Here is a 12,162-nt window from a genome sequence, read left to right as displayed (position 1 = left end):
CTTATCCATGTCTTTATGGACCTTGCTTTGTGCACTGGTGTGCAGTCATGTTGGAACAGGAAGGGGTCATCCCCAAACTGTTCCCACAAAGTTGGGAACATGAAATTGTCCAAAATGTCTTGGTATGAAGCTGAAGCATTAAAAGTTCCTTTCACCGGAACTGAGGGGCCGAGACCAACCCCTGAACTCAATGATTTAGAGGGGTGTCCCAAAACTTTTGGCAATACAGTGTATGTCTGTTTGTTTTTGTTTTTTTTTTCACTCTAGGATGATCAGTTTGCTTGGGAATTGTTCACAGTAAGAAGGATTAGACTCCCTTTATTGCTACATACTATTTTGAGTTTTGAGTGGTCGTCTCTCCTTTTCTTCCTCTTGAGGTTCTATGGGGTTTTCCCCTTGCTATATCATTTTAAATAATTATTTCCAGACTTTATTGCTGATGTCATTAATATTATTACATTGTGTTGGAATTAGATCTCAACTAGTTTGTGTGCAAGGTTACTCCTGGCTCACTCAGTCTCACAAGCTGTAGTGATACCAGCCTCAACATGTACTATTACAACAGGCATATTTGTCAGGCCAAATTTGGAGACAGCCCTTAAGGAGCCCAAGGTCAGAATTGCATCAGATTACATCCGATGCACGTCACATGCAGTGCTGTTGCTAAGGAGTGAAATGGTAGAAACTGTGCTGGCTCATCGCCATTTATACCTAACACTGTCATATGGCTGTGACCTGCTTGGACAAGACTGTCCTCTTGACTGTAGTGTTTGGGCAGTTGGCTGAGACCATCTTTTAAGCATTTCAGAGTATACAGAATCTCACGTTGCTGCTCAGGTGAGAGGTGTAGAGGCACATGGAAGAGTTTAGAAAAACAAAGCTAATATTCTCTTCAGGGAATTTGGCTCGAAGGCAGACAGATAGATAGATAGAACTTTATTGTCATTGCAAAGTACAGGTACATAGCCACAAAATGCTGTTTAGCATCTACCAGAAGTGCAATTAATAGACATTGTGCAAGTTTAACAAACCCCAAGCCAGACAGCCTGGAGTAAAGGTCTTACCTCTGGCCTTAAAACGGACAAGCAGCATTTGCTGCTTGGAGATACTGCAGTCTCATCTGGAATACTACCAAAGAGGTTCAAGATCTGCAAGAAAATCGCCTCAGCATTTACAGACTACAACTGTTGCCTGCTGCAACAACATGCTAATTTTAATATTTCAGTAAGATAAAATCACAAAACAGATGCTCATTATCTGGTGCTCTAGTAACTGAGACAGACTCGGATTGTTCTTAGCAAGGCGAAGAGCATGAGTGCAGAGGACAAACAATTACAGGCATAAAGCTGACTTCAGATTTAAGGATCTGTGCCAGTGTTGTATTTTTTTTCTCACCTGCAGGGAGCAGTAGTTAATCTTTAGTAATTCTTTTTTTTCTGAATGCTCATATTGTGTTGCTTTAATATATCCATCAGGGTGAGCTGTTTGACTTGAGCCCAGCTACACCTCTCCTCAACACCACTGTGGTTCTGGGGGATCGCAGGACTTATGCTGTGTATGATCTAACCAAAGCGGAGACTTTTGGCCAGCTACGCTCTCTCAATCTCTTAATGCGCTGGAAAGCAGAAAGCGGTAAGCATCTGACTACTAGAATGCATCCTCCAGCCAGCGTTTATTTCTGACTTATTAATATCAGGCATGTGGTTTGGATGTGGCCTTTTAAGTGAGGGGGGGATGTAATGTTTCATAACAAATTTGTGTGACATTATGTTTTCTTGTCGTCCATTAACGCACATGTACAGTGCAACTGTATGAAAATATGGAGAAGGTGATTGCAGATTAAGAAATTTATTTGAAGTAATTTATTATGCAACTTGACTACCTAGATTTAAAGAAATGTGTTCAACAACTTGTCACCTTTTGTTTGAATCCACCCATTTTTGAGAACAAATAAGACTGACAGATGTTTCTTGGTGCTAGGATGTGCTCTTTTAGATAGATTGTTTAAAGTCAGCTTAAAACCTGTAATACGTTAAAACGTCCTTTAGTTTGAGCCCTGGGTTTTACCTGTGGACACTGCATTTGTTGTTGAAAGGGATAAAACAACATGAAGACCAGAGAGCAGCTTGTTGAAGATGATGAAAGAGGTTAAATCGATCTGAGCCATTCTACAAGCATTTGGTATAGATGGTTCAACAATTTGGTATGCTCTAAAAAAGATAGAAGACACTGGTGTTGAACAGGCTGGTAAAGGAAACAACAGCAGTTGATGACAGAAACTTTGAAAGCAGTAATATAGAGGCCATACCAGAACTTATCAGCAGTAAGAATCAGAAGGCCAGATTGGAATATTCAAAGAAATACAGAAATAAGCCACAAAAGTTCAGGAACCAAGATTAAACTCTACCAAACTGATAGAAAGGTCAAAGTGTAAGGATTCAAAGTATATCAGCTCACTGGTCAAGCACAGTGGGGGATGTGTCATGACTTTAGCTCGCATGGCTGCTTCTGGAACAGACTCGCTAATTACAAAGAAATGCATCCAACCTGACTGGAGGAACTTCATCATGCATCAAGACAATGACCCAAATCACAATGTCAACAAAACAAAAGACTTAATCAGGGGGAAAATTTGGAAGTTTTAAGATTGGCCAAGTCAGTCACCAGACCTTAACCCAACTGAACATGCATTTCACCTCCTGTAGAGGAGACTGAAGGGAGACTTGCTTCATATACACTATATTGGCAAACGTTTTGAGACGTCTGCCTGTACATGCACATGAATGTAATATGGAGTTTGCCCGCCCTTTGCAGCTATAACAGCTTCAACTCTTCTGGGAAGGCTTTCCACAAGGAGTGTGTTTATGGGAAATTTTGACCGTTCCTCTAGAAGCACATTTGTGAGGTCAGGCACTGATGTCAGATGAGAAGGCCTGGCTCACAGTCTCCACTCTAATTCATCCCAAAGGTGAGGTCAGGACTCTGTGCAGGCCAGTCAAGTTCCTCCACACCAAACTCACTCATCCATGTCTTTATGGACCTTGCTTTGTGCACTGGTGTGCAGTCATGTTGGAACAGGAAGGGGTCATCCCCAAACTGTTCCCACAAAGTTGGGAGCATGAAATTGTCCAAAATGTCTTGGTATGAAGCTGAAGCATTAAGAGTTCCTTTCACTGAAACTAAGGGGCCGAGTCCAACCCCTGAAAAACCAACACCTGACCTCAATGATTTGGAGGCGTGTCCCAAAACTTTTAGGCAATATAGTGTACCTACAGCACACACCAATTTATTGTAGGCGTTGAAGTAAAGCAACAGATTACAATTATGCAAGACTGAAGGAAGGAAGTCATTTGAATGAGGAAAATACTAATTAAGTATGGAACTGTCATTTTATGAACACGGAATAACCTTTTGGGGGGGGTGAATGTTACCTTGTTATGAATAAACCTGCTATTGTGCATTTCCGGTAGGCGAGTTGCTGACAGTGGGTATGCCCAGTGAGGATCTTGTGTGCAAAGAGAAATGAGCCATGTGACTTCATAACATCCTGGTGATTGATGTATCTGTCACAATGATGTCTGAAGAGATCAGTACATTGCAGTGTCTCAATATAGGTAAAAGATTGTCTTTAGTTTCAGTCTGCTGATGTGTTATGATCTCAAACCAAAGCAACACAGCGCTTCTTCAGGGAGCTTGAGCTCAAACACAAGGACTCTGCTTCTGCCAGTCAATGGTCTTGACATCCTTCTGTAAGCAGATCTGGTTAAAGTAGCAGCGAAAAGCAAATGGTAAAGACCACAGATGTGACTAATCAGTGGGGCATGTGGAAAGCACCATGCATGCTGGAACACCTCTAAATGTGTGAGCCTGGGGATGGCGTAAGTCAGAGGATTGATGAGAAATCCAGTGGACTTTCTGTAATGCTGGGTGTTCACCAAGCTCTAATGAGCAACAGTACTGCTGTAGTGAACAAATCAACAAATGTTCCCAGAGAAGCCTTAGCTGGATGGAGTGATAGCCTGTAGTAAGTGTAGTAAATATTACATGGTAATGGACTATCTATAGAATAGAATTTTTTATGTAGCGAATACAGACAAGCAAAGAGTGAAATCTACCACCGCTGTTGTAATAAATATTAGCATTCTTGGACAGTCGCTTGTCCAATCACATTAGTGGACTAGAGTTAACTGTTGTATAATTGTGTTTATCATGAATGTATGGAGCCTTTCGCCCAATGTGCACTGGGATAGGCTCCAGCAGATCCCCATGACCCTAATTAGGAATAAAGCGGGCATAGAAGATGGATGTATGGATAAAATCCATGACTGCAATATGTTGGATTTTTGGAAACAGTCTTAAATATGTGTGGATAATTGACTATATGGGTTTTATCCACCCTGGAGTCCACTGTAATTCCTTTCTGTTGATTTCTGTTGTTAGAACGCTAAGGATGTTTAATTGTGAAAATTGAGACAGTTCTTGCATTTTTGTTGTGATTGTGAACAGCATCAAAAAAAAAAGTTCAAATTTTTTTCTATTTAAGGAACTGAAGAAACAGGCCGACCGATTTCACTTTCACCGCACACCGTGACTGCTTCGATTATTGCAATCCAGAAGGGATAAAACCAGACATAGAAAACAAAATTATGTGATTGAAAAAAGGCACTCTCTGCCATCCTGTATCTGAAGGAAAAAAAGAAATAAATCGAGCGTAAATTGCTATAGTGTGCTAAAGCTGTAGCTGTGCAATCTTCATTAATGACTCCTGCATATGAGTAACAAATGTTCTGTTTATACTTCTCAGGAGACTAAACTTTGTATGGATGCGAAGGAAGACTTGGGAGGCAACAGTGCTCTAATTTTTTCTCACCAAGGTTTCCAGTAGACTTTCAAAAACTCGAACAAATAAAGGACCAACCAACAGAAACGTGGCCATTACTAACTCACGGCTTTCATTCCGTCCAAATTCAAGGTTCATGATTACTCTCTGAGAGAGAGAGAATGGCATAGCTCCGACAGCTCGCTCTCTCTCTCTCTCTCTCTCTCTCTCTCTCTCTCTCTCTCTCTCTCTGCTTATAGCAGTTACTGAAAGCAACTGAAAGAAACACACACAAGTACCCAGTTCAACCCGCTTCCTCTCCGTCTGCTGCTGACGCTGCAGTGTAGAAAAATACAATACAGGAGCAAAAAACCAAGCATTTAGCAGAATGTATCTTCATCTGTCCCTTTTTACTGGAGTTGGTCCAGCATTTAGGAATATCATGCTGGGGAAATGGTGGGAAATCACTGAGCATTGTTGTTAGCAATTAATGTACACCGACCAGGCATAACATTATGACCACCTGCCTAATATTGTGTTGCTCCCCCTTTTGCTGCCAAAACAGCCCTGACCTGTCATGCACTGTATATTCTGACCCCTTTGTATCAGAACCAGCATTAACTTCTTCAGCAATTTGAGCAACAGTAGCTCGTCTGTTGGATCAGATCACACGGGCCAGCTTTCGCTCCCCACGTGCATCAATGAGCCTTGGCCATCCCTGTCGCTGGTTCGCCACTGTTCCTTCCTTGGACCACTTTTGATAGATACTGACCACTGCAGACCGGGAACACCCCACAAGAGCTGCAGTTTTGGAGATGCTCTGATCCAGTGGTCTAGCCATCACAATTTGGCCCTTCGTCAAACTCGCTCAAATCCTTACGCTTGTCCATTTTTCCTGCTTCTAACATCAACTTTGAGGACAAAATGTTGACTTGCTGCCTAATATATCCCACCCACTAACAGGTGCCATGATGAGGAGATCATCAGTCTTATTCACTTCACCTGTCACTGCTCATAATATTATGGTTGATCGGTGTAGAACCCTATTAAAAATAACTGGATCACCAGAGCAGCTCTGTGAAACACTGACACCAGGTGAAGTTCTGACCAGCTTGGAGAATGAGTTGCAAATGTAGGGAAATCAGTAGACATTTGAATTCATATGTTTATAATTACATGCTGACACTAAACCTACTTTAGAACAAGATTCCCATCATTTTTACTGTTAAATGTTGAAATGCTGATATTCACATGCTCATACATGAATCTGACTATGTGCAACTTTGATGAATGTCACAATGTGTGTCATGTCTTGTCCAGAAGATTCATTAGGATGTTGCTCACTCATTCGTGTTCAATAACCTTATACGATGTTACTGAGAATAGTCAATAAAGTTGAAAGAATTTTTTTGTTTTTTTTTTTAAATCTGACTCTTTGCTGGCATCATCTGTCGCAGGAGACATGCTGCGTCCAATGCTACATGCAGAGCGCTATGTGGCAGGATTCGGACTCCAGACGGGCGAGATACACACACTAATCTATAACAATCATCCGTACCGAGCTTTCCCTGTTCTCCTGCTGGAGTCAGTGCCCTGGTATCTGCGACTTTATATTCACACGCTCACTATCACCAGCAAGTCACGTGAAAACAAGCCAAGTAAGTCCTACTGATTTAACATATTTCTGTGCTGCCAGTTTGTTCCCCAATGCGCACTGAATTAAACATATTAGTAAAGAATGATTTGTTAAATGTAATTCTACCGAAAACTTGTTAGTATTGCGATCAAAATCTAGGATCTAATCTGAAATTTTTAGCAAATCAGTAACCTGGCCATCAAGCCACAGTTACTTTAGCTTTATGTTGGATCGGCAATGTTTTTGAGCTGTCAGTGTGTCTGTCCTTCCAGCGTCTCTTTAGCACAATATTTTAAGAACAAGTGGTTTGTAGAATTTATATGGAATAATTAGATTTTGGAATTGATTCAAAACAAGATCAAGGTCAAGTAATAGCTTCCTTCCTGTTTCTTGTAGATGTGGAGGTTTCCATTTATGTTGATTAAGTTGAACAGATATCAGGAACACTTCAATTTGTTCGTTTCTTTTTCCCCTTATAAGGCTACATTCACTACCAACCTTCAAAAGACCGCTTGCGTCCTCATCTCCTCGAGATGCTCGTGCAGTTACCCCCTCATTCGGTCACTGAGGTCACGGTGCAGTTTGAAAGAGCTCTTCTCAAGTGGACAGAATACACTCCAGATCCGAACCATGGTTTCTATGTCGGGTACAACTCGCTTTTCAATTTGTATGCTTATAAAATGTTCTTAAGCTATGATAAAAACCAAACTTCACAAAATGATTTGATTCTTGGCAGAAAAGCTTTGAGCTTAATTTTAAAGCATGAAAGTGCGATATATTTAAATGATAACAAAAAACCCCGTGTTTGAATCCAAAATTGTCTTCTAGATCGTCTGTGATAAGTGCTCTCGTGCCAAGCGCTGTCGCCATGGACATCAACAGCACTCAGGAGCGCCCGCTTTTCAGCAGCTTGTGAGTACAATCCTCATCATGAATGGCATATCCGCATGCAACATGTGAGACATGTCAAAAGTTCACATTTAAAGAACAATGATTTATGAAATTATAGAGTAATACCCTTTCCCTTTTCAGACGGATGCAGAATAATGTTAGAGAGTTGAAAATCTGAGTAGGAAAAAATAATAAATAACATTTTCTTTCCTATTTTTATACAATTTCTAGTTTCCATACCAAAGAGGAGTCAAGCTACTTTGTGCGCGTGTACACAGAGCCTTTGCTGGTTAATTTGCCAACGCCTGATTTCAGCATGCCCTATAATGTCATCTGCCTCACCTGCACGGTTGTGGCTGTGGCCTATGGCTCCTTCTACAACCTACTGACCCGTACCTTCCAGGTGGAGGAACCGAGCCCACCGCTAGCTAAACGCATAGCCAACGTCATCCGCCGTATACGGGGAGTACCACCGCTGTGAAGGACATCAAATTAACTGTGAAGCTTATTAGGCAGCTGGAAATCTATGGACATCTTGCTTAAGGGGCAAGCTCAAGTTGTTGAGCTGAGAGGAAAAGTCAAGAACAGCAGTGCAAGCTTTACCAAGAACTAAATGATATAGATCTGTGGGTTTTTTATTTAGTCTGTTAACACTGGAGGAAATGAACTATTTCAGTTTGTTTTAGGGCAAGAGGGATTCATTTACATCTGAGTATATCACTGTGTATTGGCATTTTCTGATTCCATTCATCTGGAAGACAAACTTGAAGCGAAATGTGAACCCTATCGTACTTTGGGAATGAGCAAAAGCCATTAATCATTCTGTTTTGGAAATCCAGTGAAGATGGAAACAAACTGTCAAGCAAAATCAAGCAAAAAAAAATTCCAGTCATCGTATTGTACAAATGTTATTGCTGTAAAATTGCTTGCCCTTGGAAGTACAAGGCTTGCGTGTTTCTTCAAAAAAAAGGGGGGGGGGGCTTTAATTGGAATGCTGTTTTAACTAGCCTTAGAAAAGCAAACGAATGCATGCGTAAACCAGGCAGAGATCTAAAATGCATTAAATCTACCCTTCTGTTATTTATAAAGCACAGGGATGCGTGACGGATTTTAAATTATGATGTACTTCAGTCAGCAATAGAGCTATTTACTAAAGTAGTAGGAGAACAAAGTGTTCATCCAGGACTGTTGTTTCTGGCAATCGGTGCATTTTTCTTGTTGTTCCAGGCAGTGCTCTTAAAGCACACTCGGTTGCTTAATCCATTCAAGCCAACAGCATAAATATGAACAACTGGTGATATATAACAATTAAGACTTATTGCACACATCTGGTAATAATGGAAGCTGTACATATTTTAGACAGTGCATGTTGCTTAACAAACCTCTGTAAGTGACGTGTTCATGAGTTAGAACCTTAAATGAAAGGGTTATTTCTTTGTACCTTATGCAGATGAGGTTCTGCAGAAAGGATTTAACATTTGCTTCTAACCTGAATCTAACGTGTAGCTTCCATGAAAATCGGCTTATTTGTCTGATTTAGGACTAATCCTTAGACGCTTTTCACTCGTCTGAACTCGGAGACGAATGCTAACCACTGTTTTCGTTGTTAGTCTCTGCTTAAGGTAACTGATACCTAAAATTCCATATTTTTTCTTCCCCGAGAAGCTTTTCACATGCTGTTGTGTTTATTTTGTCTGGCCCTCTAAAGGTGCTGCCAAGCTGTAGGAGATGTTGAACACAGAAGGCCTTTTCTTTGCCAAAGTTTGCCACGTATTTTGGTCTCAAGTCGAGACCGAGACGTCTTTTACATTCCTGAACGCTGATGCTATTGCTGTAATACTTACTAACATCTGTCATACCAAGATGGTGTGGTCGTATGAAAAGGGAACATAAATGTTTCGATTTGTACTGGCTCTCGAACCTGAGCTTAAAACTGTCAACAATTCTAAACACCATGCCTGGGCTTTATTCTTGTGTTTTAAGAAATAAAATCCACTAAAACACTGAAACGTACCAAAAGATACAATGGGTTTTTAATAATGACGTTACAAAAAAATAAAATAAAGTCAAGGGAGAAACATAGTCCATTGAATTCATGGGTACATGTCTCTCTGTCAGGATAAAAATGGTATAGTTATATGAACAGTTCAGAATAGATATTTTTCTCCCATAATCTCATTAACTAAAACTACGAGCAATAGTGTACATGGTCATTAAGCCACTTCTTGGAGATCCTACAAAGTTTAGTCAGTTTTAGTCACCAATCAAGTTTTTCTGAGGGATAAGGTAGGGTAGAGGGATGTTTCAGCTGTACTTAGAAAGGTTGATCTCTCAGAAGATGCTTGCTCTCTATTGGTCTTGATGTCTGTCCATTTACCAAATCTAATTAGCAGGGTTCACTGCAAGCATGGCCACATGTAGTCCTGCAGCACTTCTGCTCTCCAGGACACTCACCATCATGATAGCAATACTCCGCACACATCGGGGTCCCCTTAGGCATGGGGCAGCGACCAGGCTTCACTGTTAGAGACAGACCGAAAAAACTTGTCTAGTGATCTGCCACATGTATAAAGCATGCATATGTTTGTGTGTATGAATGCTGGGAACAACTGAAGTAGTAGCTGTCTAGAAATTCTTCATAATTCTCGATGTGCATTTATTTATTCTTACACTGATGTTTTGAAACCTTATACAACTTGTTATATTGAGTTTCTAATTCTTCACCTGTATAAGGGGTGATGCACTCGTGCCCACAGCCATTATGGCAGCATTTCTCCTCATTGGGACAGTCACGGTCTTTAGTGCAGTATTCTGCACACATACCAGATCCCCACTTCCTCCGAGGACAGATTCCTGGTTTAACTGCATGACAAGACGACAGGCTAAAAGCAAATACTCTGGCTGCGTCCTAATATCATATATAAACAGCATGGAAGAATAGCATCACAGGGTAGCCACATCCCAAAATTATGGATAAAAGGAAATTTTCTAATGTGTCATTTGTTGTGGAATTTCTTGGTCAGTGCTCCTAATACATATAAGGTTCCTTCGCTTACTGTAATGTTTGGCTTGTGGCTTGGAAAAAATCGTGCACAAAAGACACATTTCTCCCTGTTGGATTAGATGGAGAGGTTAGTATATTACATGGACAGTAAAAGAATTTAAAAAAGGGTACTAAACTTTGCCTTTCCTTGAAAACTTTTGTACTGTTTGTATCTTCAGTGTGTATTTGACCTAGAAAGGTGTATACAGTGTACCTTTAAGTCTTCAGTGTAATTATCTGCCTATTTATATGTATAATATATCCATGTCTCTGGGTGAAAAAGTTAAGAGTAACAATAAATAAATAAATAAATAAATCCAGGGCATTGCTGATACATCAATGATGTATCTCATATCTCCAGCAATAGTGAATGTTTTACATACTGTCTATATAACCTAGTATCTTATATTAAAATTGATTAAATGCAAATGCTTAAACAGTTACCCGGTGCTAGATCTAGAGGAGTGACGTTAATAGATACACTTGAGTAAATAAGTGAAACTGCACATTGCTGCACATCCATCGCCCTTGCAGTAGCTAAACTGGCTGAAATATTTATATGAAGCTGATGAGGCTCTCACCTGTGCAGTTACGTGCTGCAGCTCCTTGGCTCAGGTCCGGCCATTCAAGCAGGGTTAAGAGCACAACAGTACACAGACAGAGGAGTTTCAGCTTCATCTTCCTCTGCACTCTCTTAACAGGACTGAACTGGAGAGGAAAAGAATCTAACTAGGACAGGATGGATAAGGAGAATGGCATGATGGTGGAAATGAGTCGTCTGCATGGTCCTTCTGCCTGCCGACTCCAAATCCTCCAGAAACTTCACCAGTCTCTGTACTATGAAGGCGTTCCGACTACTGGTTATAATGTTTGTTAATGGAAGGGAGAGCGGATGTATATAGAATTCAGCAGTGGATTTATGCATTATATGATACGAGATGAAGGAGAAGCAGTGTGTTTACCACGAGTCACGTGCGCTCTACCGCCTTCACCGCCTTCTATTTGCATAAAGTTGAACTTTTGTCAACTTTGTCGCGTCGCTGGACACACACGCGCGCACACACACACACACACACACACCTAGTCGTCATAGGCAGCTGTCACTCATATTACTGCTCTCATAGAAAATTGAAATGCTCTCAGGTTGCTTTGTTGCTATGAGTGTGTGTGTGCGCGTGCGCGCAGTGACTAACATTACTCATAAACAAACGTATCGCAATTTCTTTTAGGAATTATACATACAGTACAGTCATGAATAGCCCATTTCATTTAGTTAGTTAAGATTCTTCCTTTTAAAACAATATTACACTATAAGTTTTGGGACATCTGCCTTTACGTGCACGTGAATGTAATATGGAGTTGGCCCGCCCTTTGCAGCTATAACAGCTTCATCTCTTCTGGGAAGGCTTTCTACAAGGTTTAGGAGTGTGTTTATGGAAATTTGTGAACATTCCTCTTGAAGCGCATTCGTGAGGTCAGGCACTGATGTTGGACGAGGAAGTCTCCGCTCTAATTCATCCCAAAGGTGTTCTATCAGGTTGAGGTCAGGACTGTTCAGGCCAGTCAAGTTCCTCCACACCAAACTCACTCATCCATGTCTTTATGGACCTTGCTCTTTGCACTGGTGTGCAGTCATGTTGGAACAGGAAGGGGTCATCCCCAAACTGTTCCCACAAAGTTGGGAGCACAAAATGTCTTGGTATGATGAAGCATTAAGAGTTCCTTTCACTGGAACTAAGGGGCCAAGCCTGTCACCTCAATTCAATGATTTGA

The 12,162-nt window shown here is 40.9% G+C and overlaps 2 protein-coding genes across 2 annotated transcripts in view; one reads left to right on the top strand and one right to left on the bottom strand.

Moving 5' to 3' along the window:
• pigt (phosphatidylinositol glycan anchor biosynthesis, class T) overlaps positions 1–8,284 on the top strand; it is a 26,059-nt gene extending 17,775 nt beyond the window's left edge. The window contains exons 8-12 of the mRNA XM_058409433.1: positions 1,476–1,632; positions 6,277–6,477; positions 6,936–7,101; positions 7,284–7,367; positions 7,578–8,284. Coding sequence (XP_058265416.1) covers positions 1,476–1,632; positions 6,277–6,477; positions 6,936–7,101; positions 7,284–7,367; positions 7,578–7,827 — 858 coding nt within the window. The 3' untranslated portion in view covers positions 7,828–8,284. The remainder of the gene's footprint in view (positions 1–1,475; positions 1,633–6,276; positions 6,478–6,935; positions 7,102–7,283; positions 7,368–7,577) is intronic.
• Positions 8,285–9,357: 1,073 nt separating this feature from the next.
• wfdc2 (WAP four-disulfide core domain 2) lies at positions 9,358–11,187 on the bottom strand. Its single transcript, XM_058409440.1, has 3 exons — positions 10,971–11,187; positions 10,071–10,208; positions 9,358–9,866 (listed from the first exon to the last, which is right to left on the bottom strand). The coding sequence occupies exons 1-3, from the start codon at positions 11,065–11,067 to the stop codon at positions 9,733–9,735; spliced, it is 369 nt and encodes a 122-aa protein (XP_058265423.1). The 5' UTR covers positions 11,068–11,187; the 3' UTR covers positions 9,358–9,732.
• Positions 11,188–12,162: the final 975 nt, after the last annotated feature.

The sequence above is a fragment of the Hemibagrus wyckioides genome, linkage group LG15 (assembly GCF_019097595.1).
Source record: "Hemibagrus wyckioides isolate EC202008001 linkage group LG15, SWU_Hwy_1.0, whole genome shotgun sequence".
Classification (NCBI taxonomy): domain Eukaryota; kingdom Metazoa; phylum Chordata; class Actinopteri; order Siluriformes; family Bagridae; genus Hemibagrus; species Hemibagrus wyckioides.
The sequence above is the reverse complement of the archived record's forward strand: the minus strand, read 5'-3'. Positions and strand labels throughout refer to the sequence as shown.

Coding starts and splice junctions, on each gene's coding strand:
- wfdc2 (XM_058409440.1), bottom strand. CDS start 11,067: ATGAAGCTGAAACTCCTCTGTCTGTGTACTGTTGTGCTCTTAACCCTG. Junction 10,209..10,970: donor TGCAGCACGTAACTGCACAG/GTGAGAGCCTCA, acceptor CTTGTCATGCAG/TTAAACCAGGAATCTGTCCT. Junction 9,867..10,070: donor GTGCATCACCCCTTATACAG/GTGAAGAATTAG, acceptor TGTCTCTAACAG/TGAAGCCTGGTCGCTGCCCC.